Genomic DNA, 23,219 nt, shown 5'->3' on the forward strand with positions numbered 1-23,219 from the left:
ATCCATATACACCACATCAGCCGGTTTACTCTTATCTACCTGTTTGGTCACCTTCTCAAAGAACTCAATGAGGTTTGTGAGGTATGACCTTCCCTTCACAAAACCATGCTGACTATCCCTAATCAATTTATTCTTTTCTATATGATTATAAATCCTATCCCTTATAACCTTTTCCAACACTTTACCAACAACTGAGGTAAGGCTCACTGGTCTATCCTTACCTTACCAGGGTTGTCTCTACTCCCCTTCTCGAACAGGGGAACCACATTTGCTATCCTCCAGTCATCTGGTACTATTCCTGTAGACAATGACGAGTTAAAGATCAATGCCAAAGGCTCGGCAATCTCCTCCCTTGCTTCCCAGAGGATCCGAGGATAAATCCCATGCGGCCCAGGGGATTTATCTATCTTCACCTTCTGAAGGATTTCTAATACCTCTTCCTTGTGAGCCTCAATCCCACATAGTCTAGTAGCCTGTATCTCAGTATTCTCCTCGACAACATTGTCCTTTTCTAGAGTGAATACTGTTGAAAAATATTCATTTAGCGCTTTTCCCTATCTCATCTGACTCCACACACAACTTACCACTACTATCCTTGATTGGGCTTAATCTTACTTTTGTCATTCTTTTATTCCTTAAATACCTATAGAAAGCCTTAGGGTTTACCCTGATCCTATCCGCCAACAACTTCTCATGTCTCCTCCTGGCTCTTCTGAGCTCTCTCTTTAGGTCTTTCCTGTCTACCTCGTAGCCCTCAAGTGCCCTAACTGAGCCTTCACATCCCATCCTAACATAAGCCGCCTTCTTCCTCTTGACCAGAGATTCCACCTCCTTCATAAACCACGGCTCCCGCGCTCTACAGCTTCCTCCCTGCCTGACAGGTACATATTTATCTCGGACATACCGGAGCTTTTCCTTGAATAAGCTCCACATTTCTAATGTGCCCATCCCCTGCAGTTTCCTTCCCCATTCTATGCTCCCTAAATCTTGCCTAATCTCATCGTAATTGCCTTTCCCCCAGCTATAACTCTTGCCCAGTGGTATACACCTGTCCCTTTCCATCACTAAAGTAAACATAACAGAATTGTGATCGCTATCACCAAAGTGCTCACCTACTTCCAAATCTAACACCTGGCCGGGCTCATTACCCAGTCCCAAATCTAATGTGGCTTCGCCCCTTGTTGGCCTGTGGTTGCAGGGGAAGGTGCAGGGTGTGGTGGGGTTGGAGGGCAGAGTGGAGTGGACAAGGGAGTCGCGGAGAGAGTGGTATTTCCGGAAGGCAGACAAGGGTGGGGATGGAAAAATGGCTTGGGTGGTGGGGTCGGATTGTAGATGGTGGAGGTGTCAGAGGATGATACGTTGTATCTGGAGGTTGGTCGGGTGGTATGTGAGGATGAGGGGGATCCTCTGGGGGCAGTTGTGGCGGGGGCGGGGTGTGAGGGATGTGTTGCGGGAAATGTGGTCAAGCGTGTTCTCGACCACTGTGGACCTCTATGATGATGGGTCGAGGTCCGAAACGTCAGCTTTTGTGCTCCTGAGATGCTGCTGGGCCTGCTGTATTCATCCAGCTCCACACTTTGTTATCTTGGATTCTCCAGCATCTGCAGTTCCCATTATCACGGATAAAGTTCATCACAGTTCAGTTAACAGCTGCAGGGCTCCGGGAAAGCGGATTAAGGAACAATGGAACATCCTGAAGAAGCAGCTGGGGTAAGACTGCCATGCTGGGCCACTGGAATACTAGTCAGAAGATTCCACCAAAGACAACCAAGCTAGCCACAGCCACCACTCCAGGCCACTGAAATACCTGGAAGCCAAAGTCCTCCAAACAGGGATGCCGGCCATGCCAGGAGACTCCCACTTCTCCACTGCTCGGTACCTGGGCCTAGCTGCTGAATTGGAGCCTCAGCCTAGCCAGCAAGGCTAGGTTGAGGGAAGTCAGTCTGCGACCTGCTCCTCGCTCAATGGGAAACCACAGGCAGGGATGGAGCTTTGTCTGGGTCATCCTGGCGTTGCTGCTGCTGCTGCTGCTAGTCTCCTTCTTCACCTGCCACTCTCCAGACTTAATAGAAAAGAAAATGAAGAAAAAAAAGAAACAAGGAATAAAAGGATGAAAGAAAAAGACAAAGAAAGCCGACAGGATCAAACAAGCCCCAGGTTCAGTATATCTACTCTACCGCCATGTTACGTATGCAGCTTCATTATTGGCATTTCTTTAAATGTGTACAAAATTACACTTTTGGCTTGTCTAGCATGAGAGGTAGCTACAATGAATGGGATGTATAGAGGTTGCATAATTGCTTGCCATGATATTCAATCAATGCTTGCTGATTGGAAAATTCATTTTAATATTGTTGAATTTCTTAGAATTGTACATTTGCTCAGTTACAAGTAACATTACCCATACTTGCAATGTCTCATACAGCAGTACTTGGTAACCTGCTTGTTCACATACACAGATACATATTTTGCATTGTTCTGCCATGTGCATAGTTAAATTATTTACTGTTTTCTGGCCCTGCATTACATAACTTTTGACATTCTGCTAACTTAAGATATAGACAAAATAAATTCAAGCTGGCAAATAACTATCACCACTAGGGAAAGCAGCTGTACATATCCAAAAGGCCTATAAATATTTATTTGCTTTTTAAACAAAAAATATAAATGAATGCAAGTTGTTCCACTGGTTTTGGATTGTTCTTTCTTGGTTTAGTCCGCTCTCCAGAAAAAGGTAGCTGTTATCTTGGTGCATTCTTCATGTTTTACTAACAATCCGCTAATATCTTGAGGAGCAGTCATTCTTGGACACACTATTGTCTGGCACTTTCACTTTGCACAGTATCAAATCCAAGGAAGATTTCTTTTTCTCCTCAGCACACACCGAAGTATAGAAGCAAGTTGGACTAAAACCCCTAAGCAAATCTGGGCTCATTGCAAGCGCACTGCACCTTCAAATCTATCTAGATAATGCAGCCAGCCCAGGATAATATCACAAGGACTTTCCATGTATCTAGCTCAATATCACATCTTTTTATTCCTTGAGCTGTCTAAACATTATGGTTTGACTTTGGAAAAGGGCAACATAATGACGATTTAAGTTTTTCACTAACATGAATATAAAATTTTCCCTTTGTTGGATCGGCACTTTAAACGACAAGTCCTCTGTAGTCACTTCCAATTAAATTACATTAATTTATCTAGTATAATTTAGATTACTTTAAATGGTAATTATAATAACTATATGCAAAATGGTCATGAACACTGCAACATGGAGCAACATTAATAAAACTAACACATTGACAAAAATCTGACAAAGTCAAAACAAACAGTAAAAAGGATTTACACTTTTCTGTTAACTGGTTGACTGAAAAAAGTTATTCATGGAAAATCTCTCATTTGTAAAACACACCAATAATTGTTTTCTTTAGCATCTATGCCACATTAAAAAATTTGAAAATAATCATCATAATTACTCAAGGTTTAACATTTTCTCAAAGATTTGCATAATATCGATTCCGGTTTTGAAAATCCTTATAGGCATATTTTGCATCTTTTTTATTATGTGGAATTCTTCCAAAAGGTTCAAGGTCATTAAAACACGTATCAAAAACTTCATCAACAGCTTTTTTTGCAGCTTCTTTACTGACTTTGCGAACAGCTAGGATGGAGCGGAGGGCTCGTTCTCGCACACACTTCTGGATGGAAGAAGCAAAAGGTTAATATTCGAAATATGTTCTAAAATCAAATCTGTTAAAAATTCATAGCAGCATAATTTAAACACAAATACAAAGATGAAATTAATCCACTTTCATGGAGACTAAATGGAATGTTTTGCATTATTTTAGGAGGGAATGCACCTTTCTAAATAATAAGTATGCTGATTCACATTCCTTCTTCCCCAATCATAAGACAATTTGTACAACAAATGCTTTAAAGTTAATGCTCATCCCTTCACAGGGCAAAACTTTACTTGATCTGGAGGAACTCACTAGCATCCATGCAGCTTTTCTATCCGATACTTGGGAGCTATGCACGAAGTAATCATGGGTTACAGGGTGCCATTCCCTTCTTCAAAGAGCAAGCAACCAGACGACTTGGTGCCCCTTTTATGATTACACTATTAACATGTTCCCAATGTTGTGACATCTTTTTAAAAATATATATGTGCAATGCAATACATTTCCCCTCTCCCAACAAAAATACAATGCCATGACACAAAACACTATTATATAATTAACTTGTTTAGCACGGATGAACCAATGAAGAGACAAAAACCGAAATGAGTGCTTCTCTGTCACCTTATCAACAGTAAATGCATACGGTACAATAGACAGAGCATTCTAAATGTAGGTGTTGAACACAATTGCAGGAAACAAAATTACACAATTTCTTCCCTGCAAATGTCTAACTGGAGTGCAAATACCCCGAAAAAGCCAGACAGGCACAAATCTCATCCGGTCGTTCGCACCAACAATAACAAATCAGAAAATCCATGTAAGCCCCAGACAGGTGGTGTAACAGGATTTCTGCTATAATAACAAAGCTCAATCAGGAAAATCTGACTAGTTTGTAAAGTATTACACATTGTTTAATACTCACTTGATGGTGTTCCTTTAGACCAAAGTTAAATCGAAGCAATTCATTCCCAAAGGTACATTCACCACTGAGATTAGCAGCTCGGATCTGTCGAAAATGTACAGGACAACTCATGTGAATATTCAGACTATAGAGCTCTAGCATGTGGCATGGCCATCACTTGTATAATTATCACATATGCAAGGTATATTTCACTATTGCATATGTCCAGTGTATGCTTATTCAAAATGGCAGATAAAAAAGTTTTTAGTCAAAAAATAAAACGTTTTTATTAACTAGACCAGCCCGAGAAATGCAATGGCTACAACAGCATATCAGAAGCTAGGAAGCCTGCAATGAGTAACTCACCTCCTGACTCCAAAGTCTGTCTACCATCTACAAGGCACAAGTCAGGAGTGTGATGAAATACTGCCTATTTGCATGGATGAGTACAGCTCCAACAATCAAGAAACTTGGACATCATCCAGGACAAAGCAGCCCACATGAGTAGCACCACACCCACAAACATCCCTCCACCACTGATGGTCAGAAGCAGCAGCGTGTGCCATCTCCAAGATGCACTGCAGAAATTCACCACGGCTCCTTCGACAGCACTTTCCAAACCTGCAACCATCATGATCTAGAAGGAATGGGCAGCAGAACAATGGAATCATCATCAGCTGCAAAATCCCCTCCAAGCCACATACTAACCTGACTTGGAAATACAATACTGTTCCTGCAGTGTCGCTGGGTCGAAATCCTGTAATTCTCTCCCTGAGACATTGTGTCAACCTATAGCACGTGGACAGCGGCAGTTTAAGAAGATGGCTCACCACCTTCTTAACAGCAACAATAGATGTACAATAAATGTGGCCAGTCAGCGATACCCTTTTCCCATGAGTAAATTTAAAAACAGTAAGCTGTTCTCTTCCCAAGAGATATGTAACCTTGGAACTACTAATAGAGTACATCAGGAAACCAAATCATTCTTCAATATCTGCAAGAAGGATGGCTTCAATGTGTCACATTTTACTTGAGACAAATTTCCTGACCAATTAATCTGAAATGTGCCTATTTATACAATAGCACCATTCTATGACTACCAGCTGTTTTAGGTCCAATTTCTGTCTTATTTTGAGTCAACTATGGGTTGGTCAATTAGAAGAAAGAAAATGTTCCTCTTTGAAAGAATCATCACTAATAGAACATTATGACAAAATTCTATCACTACACAACAAAATTAAAGGTGACATTTCCAGGGATACTGATGTGCTCCGAATAAACCTGACCAGCTTCTGATTCCACAACATTCTGCATTGATTGCTCTTATATTTGCACCCACACCACTCTAACTACCAGCAACCATGGGTCTCCAAAAACCTATCGCCACTCACCCATGCACTCATAAGCTTGGATCCTCCCCACTGGATTCTTCCACCTGTACTGTGAGGCTCCCCAACAACTCCAGCTTCAAGGCAGTCTACCGATCAACATCCTCCTCTTCTGGTGTCTTAGTGACCTTCACAGTTTGTGCACCCCTTCCACGCACACCTCATACCCAATGCAAAGGCAAGCATGTCAATCAGACTGGCCTCTGGGCAGAAAGCAGGTTGGTTCCATCACTGACATCATTGGGGAAATCCCACATCTCTGATGGACCAGCTCCCTGCCAGTCAGGTAAGAATTCAGCACCATGACAAATGCAAATATACCATTCATAATAGCTGGCATAACCTGAAACATTTATCCACAGGAATACCTTACCTCTGAACAAGCCAGATGTTTGATATTATGGAACCAATCGACGTGTGCGCGGCAGTGATCAAATGTGTGTATTAATTCATGGGTCACAACCCGATTCATGTGCTGCTGCTGATGGATGTTATTCTGGCATAAAACAATCTTGAATGCAAAGACACAAGACGTGTATGATACAGAGTGCACAGCAGTACTGTAAAATGGTGTGAAGATTCACTGTTAGAGATAGTAGGGACTGCCGAAGCTGGAGAATCCGAGATAACAAGGTGTAGAGCTGGATGAACACAGCAGGCCAAGCAGCATCAGAGGAGCAGAAAAGCTGACGTTTCAGGTAGAAACCCTTCTTCAGAAACGGAGGAGGAAAAGGGGATTCTGAAATAAATAGGGAGAGAGGGGGAGACGTATAGAAGATAGATAAAGAAGAAGATAGGTGGAGAGGAAACAGACAGGTCAAAGAGGCGGGGTTAGGTTGGTCCAGGGAGGAAGGACGGGTCAAGGAGGCGGGATGAGGTTAGTGGGTAGGAGATGGGGGTGGAGCCCAAGGGTATCAATGTGGACTTCACAAGCTTCAAAATTTCCCCTCCCCCGACCGCATCCCAAAATCAGCCCAGCTCGTCCCCACCTCCCTAACCATTCCTCCCACTTCAAGCCCCACCCCTATCTCCTACCCACTAACTTCATCCTGCCTCCCTGACCTGTCCCCCCCCTAACTCCCACCTACATTCACCATTACTGGCTCCAATGCTACCTCTTTGACCTGTCTCCTCTCCATCTATCTTCTCCTTTATCCATCTTCTATCTGCCTCCCCCTCTCTCCCTATTTATTTCAGAATCCCCTTCCTCTGTCCCATTTCTGAAGAAGGGTCTCGACCCAAAACATCAGCTTTCCTGCTTGGCCTGCTGTGTTCATCCATCCCTACACCTTGTTATGTCTGAGGATTCACTGTTATTGGTTATAAACTTTCCTGTTGTTACATGGCATATTTTTAAAGCGTAATCCATGACAATGTTACTGGGCTTCCAAAATGTGAAGAGGTAAGTGTAACAAAATATAGCAGAAGTTTCAAGTATAAGATGATTTTAAGTTACAAAGTTCAGTTTACTTGCAATGAACGTATCACAATGAAGATCAAGTTACCCTCAGATATATTTTAATTATCAATTAAGCAAAGTGGCTACAAACACATACCCTTTAAGTCCTAGCTCATCAGATCAGGAGAAAATGTCATAAATTTAAGAACACTGTTGGTTTCCCTGTTATTGTAGGTGACAATTTACGGCATGCATAGGGTCAAATGTCATGTCTATGAAGGTGGCTGTTGTGCCCAATTGTCCAAATCTTACTTTAATTAAATACTATTCTTAATGTTTCCTGTTCAGGTTTGTCTTTCTCAATGGAACATATTTTTGATGAACATTTTGTATTGCGTCTTTTAAGAGTTTCTCAGAAACTACTATAACTGTAATTGAATTTTCCCAATCAATCATAGACAGCTCTACCCTCAAACAAGAATGAAACCTGTTACATTCTTAAAATTTTTGATGATATGGTGCTTTCAAGTTTAACCTGGACAACACTACATCTAAAAACAGCTCCACCACATTGTTCTTCAGAAAACTGTACCAAAAGCAGTCGGGAACTGACAAATCACCAATTTATCTAATGTATATGAAGTTTAAAGTCCCCATAACTATTATATTGACTTTGCTACAAACTCCAATTATTTTTGCTGAATTTTCTCTCCACTAAATCCCACCAAGTTCAAAATAAAACATTAAAAACTTGGAATACAAACCTGGCAGCATTAAAAATTCTTTGAGCCTGAGAGTGTTATGAAGTATTACTACTTCGATTTTTGCAGTTTTCTGTAAATGAAACTAAATTATACTACATTTTCCTCACAGTTGTACTGATCTGGGATCAGTGTTTTAAATGCCTGAGGCCGTTAAACCTAGCTTCAAATTAAGGAAAACAGGTTAATGACACTGCTATTGTACCTGGGGAACTTCTCTTGAAATTTTTGACTGGTTCATTAAAGCTTGTGCACTGAAGAATACCTAATTTAAAATGTTTTTGTGAACATGTGTCAGCATTATATTGGCTAATGGGGCATATTGTGGACGAGTGCCCATGGAACAATTGTAGCCTTAGTCCTCCGAAAAAGCAAGAACGTGTTTTAGGGAGGAAGGAAGCTATTTAGCTGACATACCCCATCAATTTGATTTTCACCCAACTGTAGTGTGAATCTCGAACTTCTTCCCTCACCCAACTTCAAACTCAATTTCTATCCTAATGGTTTGTATATCAATAGACTGCTGGGTCTTATTAATTATGTTGCAACTACAGGAAACTATGGGTGGAATCTATGCCCTCTACTGCAGTAGTTTGGTGGTGGGGAGAAATTTAGTTAGGCAGGCAGATGGATACTCAACTGCTGTCTTGCCTTCACCTCATTTACATTTGTAGTGGATGGCCCATGAACAGCCTTCCTGCCCCTCTGTCTAACAAGGCCCTTAATGATCCTACAAAATGTCCACTTAAGGGCCACACGCTGCCACCACTGACATAAACCCTGCAGCGAGCAGGGGCGTGTCCACACAGGAGTATGACAAGTGAACCCCAGCTTGGCAGGAGAGGATCAGCATTATCATTTAAAGACAGTTCACACCTGAGCGGGGAACATAATACCAGGAAAGGAGGGTCCTGCTGAGGACCAATCCCCTGCCCGTGCTGCCAGCACCCTCTCCTGTGACTCTAAGCCTCCTGCTATCATTCACCTTTAGCTTGCAACCTTAGCTTTTGTTGTACCAGCAACAGCCACCAACTCCCACTATCATTCAATACAACTGCCATAGCCTCCAGATTCTGGGGAAAGCTGCTGCTGGTATGTCAACTGCTTGATCGGCTCAAGACGTTGTGATCTAAATGCATTACGTGAACGGATGGTGGAAGCAGATTCAATAGTAACAATCAACAGTGAATTAGATAAGTGCTTAAAGAGGATAAATTTTCGGCATATGGGGCAAAGAACAGGGGAACGAGCTCATTATTGTATTGTTCTTTCTAAAATGCTCCTTAGATATGGTGACCCAAGAAGGCACTTGCCACACTGGATTAAACTGGATTAGGCACTTTACCTACCTGTGATATTTCAGCATCAAAACCACCACTGACTGTTCCATCGCAATCTTCACAGGAAAAATGACGATCTCTATAAACAGCACTGAAATACAAAACATTTTAACTGTCACTTACTTATTCTTATCATAGACTCCTTTTATACATAATTTTAAATGATTATTTTAAAGCAGCAGCAAAATACTGTGGATGCTGGAAATTTCAAATACAAACAGAAATATTGGAGGCTTTTAGCAGCACAGGTGGAGAAACAGAATTACTGGGTGAGATTTTTAACTTATTCAAAACTCATCCATTTGCACAGTCATATCTGACCCAATACTCAGCACAATGGCCTCTCATTGGATCTGGACGATGTTGAAGATGAATAAAATTTTAAGCGCTGGGATGGAGTGACTATTCCAGGTAACCATTTAAAGTTCCTCTTAACCCACTGTACGCCTGGGGATAAATAATTACAACATGCTGGGGATATTTGTTTATGGATACGCTGCAGGTTTTCTTCAGCTCCAGGAATCCCTGTACATAGATACAATCTAAATGAATTCTCCTGGTCAACATTATATTGTACTATTAGATTACGTCGTCTTTCTCAAGCAAGACATTGGTTAGGTAACTTTAAGAATACTGTGTTCAATTCTGGCCTCCCAATATAAGAAAAGTGTTGATAAAGTTTTAACAGATCAGAAAATATTTGTAAAGGACGCTGCCAGACTTGGAGGGTTTGAGCTATATGGTGAGGCTGGGGCTATTTTCCCTGGAGCACTGAAGGCTGAGTGACCTTATAGAGGTTTATAAAATCATGAGGGGCATGGATAGGGTAAATAGCCATGGTCCTTTCCGCACAGTAGGGGAGTCCAAAACTAGACGGCATAGATTTAAGGTGAGGGGGAAAGATTTAATCGGGACCTAAAGGCCAACTTTTTCACATAGAGGATGGTGCGTGTACTGAAAGAGCAAATCAGAGGAAGTGGAGGAGACTGCTACAATAGCAACATTTAAAAGGCATTGAGATGGGTACATGAATAGGAATAGTTTGGAGGGATATGGGCCAAATAGGACGACATCAGTTTAGGGTAGCTGGTCACCACGGATGAGTAGGACCAAAGGGTTTATTTTCATGCTGTATAATTCTATAAAGACAATTTTTGTTAAATAAAAAGAAGAATAAAGGAAAGTGTGCACATGCCTGTCTGAATAATAGAGAGTAACAGCTGTTTGTATAGATGATGATTACAGTGTAACATATACAGTTAACAATCAATCACAGGTTGATAAAATGGCTTCCTATTGAGGTTGTTGACTTGCTTGCCGAGCTGGCTTGTCTTCATTCAGACGTTTTGTCACCATGCTAGGTAACATCAGCAGTGGAGCCTCCGATGAAGCGATGTTGTTCTATTCCACTTGGAATTTATACTGTCCAGTCCGTTATGGTGGGTAGTGTCATTTCCAGTTTTGTTCTGCAGGAGTTTGTATATGGGGTCTGATTCTATGTTTGTTGATTCATTTTCTTCATTCATTCATGAGATGTGGGCATCACTGGCTAGGCAGCATTTATTTTCCATCCCTAATTGCCCAGAGGGCAGTTGAGAGTCAACTGTTGCGGGTCTGGAGTCACAGGTAAGGATGGCAGTTTCCTTCCCTAAAGGGCACTAGTGAACCAGATGGGTTTTTCCAACAATCAGCAATGGATTCACGGTCATCATCAGATTCTTAATTCTGGACATTTTATTGAATTCAAATTCGAAAATCTGCCATAGCAGGATTCAAACCCAGGTCCCCACAACACTATCTGGGTCTCTGGATTAATAGTCCAGCGATAATACCACTAGGCCATCGTCTCCCGCATTGCGTAACAGGTTGAGAACCATACCTCTGGGAATTCCTGTGCATGTCTGTATTTGGCTTGGGTTACCACAGTTATGTTGTCCCATTTAAACTGACGGCCTTTCTCATCCAAGTGTACTGATGTTAAGGAAATTTCATTGTGTCATTTAGCTGCTAGCTGATGTTCATGTATTCCGACGGGTAGTTTCCTTCCTGTCTGTCCGATGTAATGTTTGTGGTAGTCACTGCACGGTATTTTGTAAACCATGTTGGTTCTGCATGTCGTGAGAATAGGGTCTTTATCCTTATGAGTTTTTGTTGTAAAGTGGCTGTGGGCTTGTGTACTGCCATGATTCCTCGTGGTCTGAGGAGTCTCATTGTCAGTTCTGATATGTTCCTGATGTAGGGCAGTGTGGCCAGTATGTTAGGGCACACTTTCCTCTTGTTGTTTTCTATTTAGTGGGCACCTGCAGATGAAATTATGGCGATATCTGTTCATAGCGAAGAATTTGTACAGGTGCTGTTCCTTTTTCCTACATAGTTCTGGAGTGTTGCAGTGAGTGGCAGCCCATTTAAGTCGTGTCCTAATGCAGCTTTGCTTGTGGACGTTGGGGTGGTTGCTGCAAAATTGAGGATTTGGTCAGTGTGGGTTGCTTTCTGAGTTTTGCAACTCCCCACTGGTCATTTGCTCAACTCTAATATCCAGAAATGGAAGGTGATTGTTGTTTTCTTTTTCTGTTGTGAATTTAATCCCCGTAAATACGTCGTTGATGAGGTGGTGGGTCTCTTGCAGTTTCTGTTCCGTTTAATAATGAAAAAATGTGTCGTCCACGTACTGGATCCATAGTTTAGGTCGAGTGCGGGGGAGGATGGTGTGTTCTAGTTTTGCATGACTGCCTCTGCACTAAGTCCTGAGATGGGTGACCCCATGGGTGTGCCATTGATCTATTTGTACATTTGACCATTAAAAAGGAGAAGTGTGTGGTGAGGCATAGGTCTAGTAGTTTGAATATGTTGTCATTGCTGATGGAGCAGCTGGTCTGCGATCCTGCTTCCTCTAGTAATGCGGCCAGTGTTTCTTTGACTGGTGGGATGTTGATTGATGTGAATAATGCTGCAATGTCAAAGGATGCCACAATCTCGTCATCATTGATTTTTATGTTCTTGAGGGTATTGAGGAATTCTTGGGTGGAGTGGATGGAATGGGGTGATCTGTCAGCTAGGTGTTTCAGTCTCTGTTGTCAGTTCTTGGCCAGTTTGTGTGAAGGCGTGCCCGGTAGGTAGACAATGGGTCTGGAGAGGGTTGTCTGGTTTGTGTACTTTAGGAAACCCATAGAAGCGGGGCTGTTCGTGCCATCTAGTTTCATTCACATGTTGTCTGTCTTGGTTATATGTCCTGCATCCTTTAGTCTCTTCAACATCTGGGTGATCCTATTACCTAGCCTGTGGTATTAGTTCTATCGCCACCTATTGGTAAGCGTTTATATCGGAGGGAAATGCCTGCGCTTTTTTAACATAGTTCAGTTTGTTCATAATGATGGTCACGCGCCCTTTGTCCGCTGTTAGGGTTATAAATGTTCTGGTCTTTCTTGAGTTTATCTAGAGCTTTTCTCTCTGTGTTCAGGGTGTCCCATTCATTCCTTCCGTTTAGTGCGGGGATTATAGTTTGTCAGATGGCTTGCCGTGTTTCCTCAGTGAGTGTTGTCTTGTAATGTAGGTTCCAGAGCAGCCATGAAGTCTGTTCTGTTCGCATTTTTGTGGTTGTAGTTCAGTCCACGTAATAGGACAGCTTTTTCAGTTTGTGAGAGTCATCTGCTGGATAGGTTTCTTATCCATGTGTCTGCTTTGTTATTGTCCTTATCTTGTTGTGGATCAGTTTGGTGAGTTTCTCCTGTAGCTTGTGTCTCTTTTTAGTTTTGGTATTGTATTGATTGATGGCGATGGTCTTATCTCGAGTTGTAGTCCATTTGAGATGTTATTGGGATAACATCCCATTGATTTCTATACTTCTTTAAATTAATGTCCTTTATCTGCCTACACATAGGTATGCAGGCACTGCCCTGAAGCTTCCTGCCCAGCTAGGAATTCAGTGTAAGACTTTGTAACTCCTTATCTTTCCACACATTGGTATGCAGACACTGTCTTAAGCTTCCTGACTGAATAAAATTAGAATTAAACTGTCTCAAATAAGGTTAAGTGAGGAACATTTGTAAAGGTATGAGACTTCTGAAGCATGTAACTTCTGTTACAGGGCACTGGGGCACTGATTTTGTTCTAGCCAGACACACCGGCAACTTGAAATCACAATCTGTTCCGATAACAACTTGAAATCGCCTCCTGCCATTAGCAGCCACTTAACTAGCAATCGATACTATATCCTGGTCTTTTATGTTCTTGACGTAATAATTGTTTGGTATCCTGTCTTTGTCTGTTGTAATAATTGTTTCATGTATCATGTTATTGTGAAATGTGAAATTGTTTTACGTACCATGTACTTAGTAAAGTATAAAAAGCAGGGACTGTCCACAGTTCGGGGAGAATTACTTGCGAGACTTTGCACTCTGTGCTGGGTTAAGTTCAGTGATTCTCCACAGCTTGTACTTGCTTGGTAATAAAAGGATTTGTGTTCTTCTAAACAGGTCAGTGTCTTGTTATTGAATCAAGTCCATGAGGGTCTCTGAAAACGAACCTGACACACTGATGATCCATAGTGTTTAGGTACTGTAAGTTTTGGTGCCTCCATGTTACAGGAAGGCAACCCACACTGACCCAATCCTCAACTTCTTCAAATTCCACAACAACCACCCCAACATCCATAAACAAAGCTGCATTAGGACACAACTCACTGCAACACTCCAGAACTATGCAGGAAAAAGGGAAAGCACCTATATAAAAATCTTCACTATGAACAGATATCCCCAGAACTTCATCCACAAGTGCCTATTAAACAGACAACGAGAGGACACAGTACATCCTAACATACTGGCCATGCTGCCATACATCAAGAACATATCAGAACTGACATCGAGACTCCTAAGACCACTAGGAATCATGGTAACACACAAGCTCACAGCCACTTTATGACAAACACTCACAAGGATAAAGTCCCCATTCCCACAATATGCAGAACCAACGTGGTTTAGAAAATATCATGCAATGACTGCCACAAACATTACATTGGACAGACAGGAAGGAAACTATCCATCAGAATACATGAACATCAGCTAAACGACTTGACAAACTTTCCTTAATATCAGTATATTTGGGCAATGAAGGCCTTCAGTTTAAATGGGACAACATAACTACAGTAGCCCAAGCCATACACAGACACGCACGGGAATTCCCAGAGGCAAGGTTCTCAACTTGTAATGCAATCAACAAACCTATAGAATTGGACCCCATACACAAACCCATACAGACCAAAGCTGAAAAAGACACTACTCACCATAATGAACCAGACAGTGTAAATTCCAAGCAGAGTAGAGCAACATCGCATCATCGAAGGCTTCACTGATGATGTTACCTAGCATGGTAACAAAACATCTGAACGAAAAGAAGCTAGCTCGGTGAGCAAATCAACAACCTTGTCTACAATCTGAGCTACAAATCTTTGCTAAAACTTTAAATGGCTTTCTATTGCTCTTCTAAGATGCTACCAATTGATTTTGCCTCGAGGTTGGTAACTGCTCGATAGCTTTAAAACAATTAATTTACACCAGTTTCTCTTCCAACTGAATAAGGAATCATCCAGTGTAATCCAGAAACTAAAAACGACTTTTGTCATACCAAATCTTATTTAAGTTCCATTCGTTGATGATCCATTTTTTAAAGTTAACCTACCCTCCCTTTCTTCACAATTCTGTGCTTCAGCATAATAAACACACCTGCATTTATGACATATTAATGAGTATGGAGAGGTGATGGCCTAGTAGTATTATCACTAGACTATTAATCCAGAGACCCAGGTACTGTTCTAGGGGTTCTAATCCTGCTTTGGAGGATGGTGAAATTTGAGCTCAATGAAAAGAAAATCTGGAATTAAGAATCTAATGATGGCCATTAAATCATTGGTTGGAAAAACACCGGTTCATTAAAGTCCTTTAGAGAAGGATGGAGCTGTCCTTACCTGATCTGGCATCACATGTGATGCCAAACCCATAGCAATGTGGTTGACTCTCACTGCCCTCTTGGCAATCAGGGATGGGTAATAAATGTTGGTCTAGCCAGTGACAGCCAGATCCTGTGAATGAATTTTAAAAAGTCCATTCTACTGGTTGAAAATAGATCTTGGTGCTAGTTTAGATAAATTAGGCATACAACAGCTCGATGGTTGATAATAACAGATTAAATTGAAAGATTAAAAACTTACCATCCTGAACTTTTCATGGCATCTATTAGAAGCTTTGCATATGGACCTACAGAAATCAGATTGCAATGTTCATATTGACCATTAACTTGGAATTAGAAATTTTATGCAAAATTGATCAAACTGGTAATAGATTCTTAAAAAGTTGGACGAAAGAGCAAAAATGTTCTATTTCAGAAGAACAAAACCATGTAACCCAAATACACTTTGGACGGCATTTATAGAACCAAGGATGAAGATAAAAGAAAACCTTAAGTCTAAGTGATGCAGATTTCCACACTTACAGTCTACAATTTGTAAATCATTCTTACATCATACAAAGGCAACCCTGACTTATTTTGGCCTGAATAACAGTGAGTTGACAAAAGGTGAAATTGCCAGGACAATTTTCATGGAAATTTCCAGAGAAGGAAAGCATAATCTTAACATTAGAAGTAGGCCTTTTAGAAATAATGTCAGAAAGAATTGCCTCACACAAAGGAAATGGAAATTTCCTCCAAAATGGTGTGGAGGCCAGATGTCAATTGAAATTTAAAACTAATATTGTTTTTTTTTGTTAACTAGGGGCACGTTTATTTACAAAACAAAGTTAGGAAATCCGAGTCAATGTGCAGATCAGTTACACATGGAAATATTGTCTAAAGGGATTGACTAACCATGCTACTATCATTTGTTCCTAACAACTAAGCATCATCTTAATTTGCTCTTTGTAAATTCCTCACCTCCTACAAACATGAGGTGCCCATGTCAGTAAACTTTGAAATCTGCATTGCTTAGACCTGAGGGCTTAAGGAAACAAAGGTGGGAACTGTATCTAGAGAAATGACCATAGCTGGAGAGAATGAGAAGGCAAGTGTACTGAAGATGGAAATTCAAAGCTTGACATGGTGGGTCGTTAGTATTGTGAATAGAGAGGTTAGGGCAAGGAAGTTCAGTTGTAAATGTTTTGGGGAAGTTTTGTATGGAAATACCAAATTCACCAAATCAGTAAATACTCAAATCGTCCATTCAGCTTCTACAGTCAAAACTCTCCTTCCCCTCAGCCCACCAAAGTAAGCTTCCTCCAAGATTCTTTGAAACTGGATTGATTGTGCAGGGAAATAAATTGTTGGAATGTAGAGATTTTCAGGAAATCCAGATAATCAATATTTTATTATTGTTTGCGATCATAATGTTGGCAGCATCTCAAAGCTCAAGGTCCACACAATGACTTTGCTAGAATGTGGCTGTATAAACTGCAAAGGCTTTGAGAGATTCCAAGTGCTCATTTGAAGGCCTTTTAAACAGCATGATGGAATGTTAAACTCATGTCCTATTCTCCATGCTCCAGTCGTTCAGGCAGAATACTAAATAGCCCATTCAGTTGCAGTTAGAGAGCAGCAAGTTTCCCTGATAATAACGAGGTGTGGACTGGATGAACACAGCAGGCCAAGCAGCATCAGAGGAGCAGGAAAGCTGATGTTTTGGGCTGAGACCATTCTTCAGAAATTGGTTACTTTAGAATATTAGTGATAACAAGGTGTGGAGCTGGATGAACATAGCAAGCCAAGTAGCATCCAGCTCCACACCTTGTTATCTCGGATTCTCCAGCATCTGCAGTTCCTATTATCTCTCTTTAGAATATTCCTCAGTTTGGCAACACCCAAAAACAGACATTAACTGGTCTTTCACCTCAAGTTGACTGTAGCAGTGTTACTACACCTCAAAACAATCATACAAAATAGTTCTAAAACTATTAAGAATTGCAAGTGATTGGCAACTATTCACTGTCATGCCTTACTGTCCATTTACAAATAATCACTAACCCAAATAGAGATAGTGATTCTACATGTGAACAACAAGCATTTATTCCAGTTTTAGCTGCTTTTGCTCAGTAGCTTGCACATATCTATTCCACCCTTGATATCATTCTAGGCTGCTTAAGCCACAGTTGTTAAAATGGGATTATATGAACTGAACTCAGGACAATTATATACTTTTTAAAACATTCTCAAACAAAATAGCTGACTACTAATCATGCAATCGAGCTGCTAACAAAATTCTGTAGAAGAGTCGCTGGAATTGAAATGATTAATTCTGTTTTCTCTCTATATATGCTGCCAAATCAGCTTAATTTTTCCAGGAATTTACAACATGTTTCTTTGTCTCAGATCCCCAGCATTCACAGTTCTTTGTAACGTTCATAGATGTGTGTTTGGTGGTAAGCTTTATGATCTGTATATTAGTAATCAGTGGATGAGGGTAGGATTGATATTAAAAATACAGGCTTGTGTCATGATCAGAAGTTACTACCGCAGACATGATTTGGATCTCAGGTTAAAGCAACAGTCAGTGGTTTTAGATCAGTATTAGGATTAGCGGGAAACATATAGTTAACAGGAAACTAAGGGCCATATTAATAAAATAAATGGGAATTGATGCTGAGCTTCAAGGGAAAAGTGCAGAAGGGCCCGAGAGGTTAGAGTAGAGTACAGTGGACAGAAATTAAACATAATTTGAAGCTCTGGATCACATTTTCTCCAAGAATAGAAATGTTCTGAAAACTAGTCACCCAAACTGTCTTTGCGCTTCCTAATATACAAAAGACTGCAGTGTTTGCAAATAACTACAGTAATCTAAATGGAAATAAGTCAAAGTAAATTGTTGTTTACCACAATGGTGGGAAAGGCAAAGGTAGAGCACTAACAACACTCAAGCAGATAAGCAATCCAAATTCAAGTGCAACAATATCCAGGCTTGGGCTGAAAAGTGACCAGTTGGTATTTGTCCAACACAAATACCAAGGAATGAACATTTCCAATAAGAGGCAATCTAACCCTTGACATGCAATGGCGTACCATCAATGAATCTCCCACTATCAACATCCAGGGCTTTGCTTTATTGACAGAGATTGATTGTTGTAGAACAGAGAGATCTAGGGTCCAGATAGTTTATTAAAAGTTGCACCACCTGCAGAGTGGTAAAAATGGTGTTTGGTCCAAGCAATAAAGGCAAGCATGCCATTCAGTATAACAGTTGGGACATCATGTTGCAGTTACACAGGATGTTGGTGAGGCCACTTTGGAATACTGTGTTCAGTCTGGTCACTCTGTGGCACTAAAGGTATTATTAAATTGGAGAGGGTGCAGAAAAGATTTACAAGGATGTTACTGGATTGGGAGGGTATGAGTTATAAGGTGTGGCTGGATAAACTGTAACTTATTCCATTGGAGCATAGGAGGTTTGGTTGGGGGGGGGAGGGGGTTGCTTATAAAGGTTGATAAAATCTTGAAGGGTCATAGATAAGGTAAATAGCAAAGGTCTTTCCTTTAGGATTGGGGAGTTCAACACTAGAGGGCATAATTTTAAGGTGAGAGGAGAAAGACTTAAAAGGGACCTGAAAGGCAACCTTTTCACACAAAGGGTAGTTTATAATGTGAAATGAGCTGCCAGAGGACGTGCTAGAGGCAGGTACAGTTACAACACAAGATATTGGACTGGTACATGACCAGGAAAGGTTTAGAGGGATATGGGGCAAAAGCAGGCAAATGGAACTAGTTTAGCTTGGGAAACGTGGTTGCAGCATCATGACCGAAGCATGTTTCCGTGCTGTATGACTGACTATGACTACATAATACAGTGACTACACATGCAGGTCAAGGCTAGGAATACTGCGGGGAATAACTCACTTCCTGACTTGCCATAACCTATCCAGCATCTACAAGGCTGAAGTAAACATTGTTATACAATAATCCCCATTTGTCTGGATGCGTACAACTCTAGCAATATTCAACACTTCCACAAACATTCACTTCCTCCACCACCGATACTCAATAGCAGTGTGTACTATCTACAAGATGCAAGGCAGAAATTCAAATGCACCTTCCAAATTCACAACTACTTCCTTTGAGAAAGGCAACGCCAGCAGATGCGTGGGAAGTCGACCATATGCAAGTTCCCCTCCAAGCAACTTAACATTCTGAGTCAAAGATATATTACCGTTTCTTCACTGTTGCTGGATCAAAGCCCCAGAATTCCCTCCTTAAGTGCATTGTGAGTTTACTTAGAGCAGAAAGAACAAGGCAGAGCAGGAACAGGCCCTTCAGCAGACCTGGACTAAACCAACACATAATACTTTTCTATACTAAAAGCCTTTTGTCTTTTACGAAGTCATATTCCTCTATTCATATCTGTTAAGATGTTCAAAGATGTACAGGTTAAGTGGATTGGCTATGCTAAATTGCCCACAGTGTCCAGGGACGTTCAAGTTAGATGGATTAGCCATGGGAAATGCTAGAGTGACAGGGAAAGGGAAGGGAAATGTGTCTGGGTGGGATGCTCTTCAGAGGGGCAGTGTGGACTTGTTGGGTCGATTGTCCTGTTTCCACACTATAGGGATTCTATGATTTTATGTTGTTATTGCATCTATCCCCATTACCTCCTCTGGCAGTGCATTCCAGACCATTATCACCTTCTGTGTAAAAAAAAACTTGCCTCTCAAATCACCTTTAATTTTTTTTCCCTTTTACCTTAAACCTATGTACACTAGAAATGGATATTTCTAACCTGGGGAAAAAGGCTCTGGCTATCCATTTTATCCATATCTCTCATAATTTTACAAACTTTCATCAGGTTGCTCCTTATCCTTTGATGTTCAAGTGAAAACAAACCAAGTTTGTCTAATCTCTCAGCATAGCTAATGCTCTTCAAACCATGCAACAGCCTGGTAAATCGCTTCTGTACCTTCTCCAAAGTCTCTACCATATAGGGTGTGGCAACTTGAGCTGTACACAATATTCCAAATGTGGCTTAACTAGAGTTCTACACAGCTGAAATGTGAAATGCAGCTAACCACTACCTTCTCAAAAGGCAACTAGGTACAGGCAATAAATACAAATTTGAGAAGATTTGTAGCTCAGGTTGAGGTTCTGGATGTGAGTTTGCTCGCTGAGCTGGAAGGTTAGTTTTCAGACGTTTCGTCACCATTCAAGGTAACATCATCAGTGAGCCCCCGACGAAGCGCTGGTGTTATGTCCTGCTTTCTATTTATCTAACTTTTCTATTTATCTATTTACTTAACCAGATAAATAGAAAGCAGGACATAACACCAGCTCTTCGTCGGGGGCTCACTGATGATGTTACCTAGAATGGTGACAAAACGTCTGAAAACTAACCTTCCAGCTCAGCGAGCAAACTCACATCCAGAATAAATACAATGGTGCAAACATCTCAGGAGTGAATTTAAAAAATGTTCAGCATCATCCAGGACGAGGCTGCACACCCAATCGGCACCCCATTCACCATTTACAATACTCGTTCCCTCCACCACCATGCATGGCACCAACGGGATGTATTATTGATAAGATGCAACAACTCATCTACTCTCCTTAGTCAGCATGATCCAAACCCAAGACCATTCCCATCTCGAAGGACAATGCAAAAGATTTTTGGTAAGGCCACCACCTGCAAGCTTCCCTCCAAAGTTCACACCATCCTGACCTGGAACTATCTTAGCTTTCCACTGCTATTGCTGGGACACCCTTCCTAAGAGAAATAGGGGGTGCATTTACACCAGATGTCTTGCAGTGGTCCAAGGCAACAGGTAACCATTACGTACTTCACAGCAAATGAGATGAGCAACAAATGCTGGTCTAGGCAGTGGTGCCCACATCCCGTCAGTCAATTAAAGTGAGAGAATCTGCTGTCATGCCTGCACAAATAGGGGAATATGGAGTGTGAGGCTGGATGAACACAGCAGGCCAAGCAGCATCTCAGGAGCACAAAAGCTGACGTTTCGGTGAAGGGTCTAGGCCCGAAACGTCAGCTTTTGTGCTCCTGAGATGCTGCTTGGCCTGCTGTGTTCATCCAGCCTCACATTTTATTATCTTGGAATCTCCAGCATCTGCAGTTCCCATTATCTCGGAATATGGAGTGGTTAGTGTTGAGCAGGACGTTACAGATACAAGGGATGATTTGTTTGCAGGAGCTAGAAGTGGCAAAAGGAGGATTTATTAGCCCCATCTCCTTCTCCCTTTCACCCCCTCCACCCACTCACTCGTGTCCAGAGCCACCTGCAGCATCACCCGACATTTGTGGTTGAAGGTGAAGAGACTTTCCGCCAACAGGCCTTTCCTGGCCTTCTCGCTCTGATGCTCTGGGAACAGACCGTAACCGTAATCCTCCTTCTCCTCCTGATGATGATCCCGGTCGCCCATCGCCGCAGAATTAATTTTATTTTTTACTGACCGATTCTCCGCGAGCCCCCACCACCAACCGCCATTGAAATGAAGGGTGAAAGGTCATTCTCAATTTACCGTAATTCTGAATCAAAACAAACATATTGTCGCCTTCTATGTTTATTACATTCGCCCCTATCCAAACGGGTGGATTTGGAAAAGAAAGTTCTTTGCTTTGAAAATACATATTTTAAGGAAAGTGCCCGTTTCGTTACTGCGCATGCATGTGAATTCTGGTGGTCACGTGGCCTAGTGACGTCACACGCAGTTCCCTTGATAGAGCGGTTTCAGGATGACATCATCTCCTGAGAATGCCGGGTAAGGAAAATGTCTTGCAAAGCTTCAGAGACGGTAGGGACTGCTGATGCTGGAGAATCTCAGATAACAAGGTGTAGAGCTGGATGAACACAGCAGGCCAAGCAGCATCAGTAGAGCAGGAGGGCTGATGCTGCGGGCTTAGACCCTTCTCCAGAAAACTCCCCCTCCCCCTCTTTATTTCAGAACCCCCTTCCCCACCCCCACTTCTGAAGGAGGGTCTTGGCCCAAAACGTCACCCTTCCTGCTCCTCTGACGCTGGTTGGCCTGCTGTGTTCATCCAGCTCTACACCTTGCAAAGCAAGCCTCCAGAATAGACCCAGACTGGACTGTATATACTTTTTGTTCGCTTATGTGGGAGCTCACAATTGCTACCACTGCAGCCGTAAGTCATTTAACAAAAAAATCATCAAAATGAATGCCCATCTCTAATTGTCCAGAATCAACAACATTGTTTTGGGTCTGGAGCCCTATGTAGACCAGACTGGCCAAGGATGGCACATTCCTTCCCTGAAGGACATTAGTGAGCCAGATGGACAGTGTGGAGCTGGTTGAGCACAGCAGGCCAGGCAACAGCAGAGGAGCAGGAAAGCTGATGTTTCAGGTTCGGACGCCTTTAGAAAAAGATTTTATGAAGAAGGGTCCCGATCTGAAATGGCAGTTTTCCTGCTCCCTCAATGTGACCTGGCCTGCTGTGTTCCCCCAGCTTCGCAGCATCAGCAGTTTTTACCGTCTATGGGTGATCCAGATGGGTTTTTGCAACAAATCGACAATGGCTTCATAGTCATCATTAGATCTTGAATTCTGGAATTTTTTTATTGAATCTACCATCTGCCATAAGTCAATTCAAACTCTTGTTCCCCAGAGTATTACCCAGGTCTCTGGATTAACAGTCCAGCAGTAATACCTTTAGGACATCGCCTCCTCACATCCCAAAGGAGTAGTTCAACCCATCTTACTTCAGCTATAGTGCAGAGCAGGGGAGATAGGAAGAAACCTTTTACCTTTACGGAGGGATTAA

The 23,219-nt window shown here is 41.7% G+C and overlaps 1 protein-coding gene across 5 annotated transcripts; it reads right to left on the reverse strand.

The window, feature by feature from the left end:
* Positions 1-2,328: 2,328 nt before the first annotated feature.
* Positions 2,329-22,084, reverse strand: atp23 (ATP23 metallopeptidase and ATP synthase assembly factor homolog). 5 transcript variants are annotated; one of them, XM_059652554.1, is made up of 7 exons: positions 21,703-21,761; positions 15,672-15,717; positions 14,748-14,825; positions 9,479-9,560; positions 6,343-6,480; positions 4,603-4,686; positions 2,329-3,698 (listed from the first exon to the last, which is right to left on the reverse strand). In XM_059652554.1, the coding sequence occupies exons 5-7, from the start codon at positions 6,439-6,441 to the stop codon at positions 3,495-3,497; spliced, it is 387 nt and encodes a 128-aa protein (XP_059508537.1). In that variant the 5' UTR covers positions 6,442-6,480; positions 9,479-9,560; positions 14,748-14,825; positions 15,672-15,717; positions 21,703-21,761; the 3' UTR covers positions 2,329-3,494. The 5 variants fall into 5 exon arrangements, with proteins under 5 accessions (XP_059508537.1, XP_048404538.1, XP_059508538.1 ...); XM_048548581.2 differs by lacking the exon at positions 14,748-14,825 and having other exon boundaries at positions 21,703-21,944; XM_059652555.1 differs by lacking the exons at positions 14,748-14,825; positions 15,672-15,717; positions 21,703-21,761 and adding an exon at positions 21,962-22,084.
* Between the last annotated feature and the right edge of the window lie 1,135 nt (positions 22,085-23,219).

The sequence above is a fragment of the Stegostoma tigrinum genome, chromosome 18 (assembly GCF_030684315.1).
Source record: "Stegostoma tigrinum isolate sSteTig4 chromosome 18, sSteTig4.hap1, whole genome shotgun sequence".
In the NCBI taxonomy this organism is placed as follows: Eukaryota; Metazoa; Chordata; class Chondrichthyes; order Orectolobiformes; family Stegostomatidae; genus Stegostoma; species Stegostoma tigrinum.

What these genes read in the sequence shown, in the direction of transcription:
- atp23 (XM_048548581.2), bottom strand. Translation starts at nt 21,862, where the DNA reads ATGGGCGACCGGGATCATCATCAGGAGGAGAAGGAGGATTACGGTTAC. An exon ending in GCAGGTGGCTCTGGACACGA is followed by an intron (nt 15,718 to 21,702) that starts GTGAGTGGGTGG and finishes TGATTTCTGTAG; the next exon opens with GTCCATATGCAAAGCTTCTA. An exon ending in GTCTAAAGGAACACCATCAA is followed by an intron (nt 3,699 to 4,602) that starts GTGAGTATTAAA and finishes TCTTCCATCCAG; the next exon opens with AAGTGTGTGCGAGAACGAGC.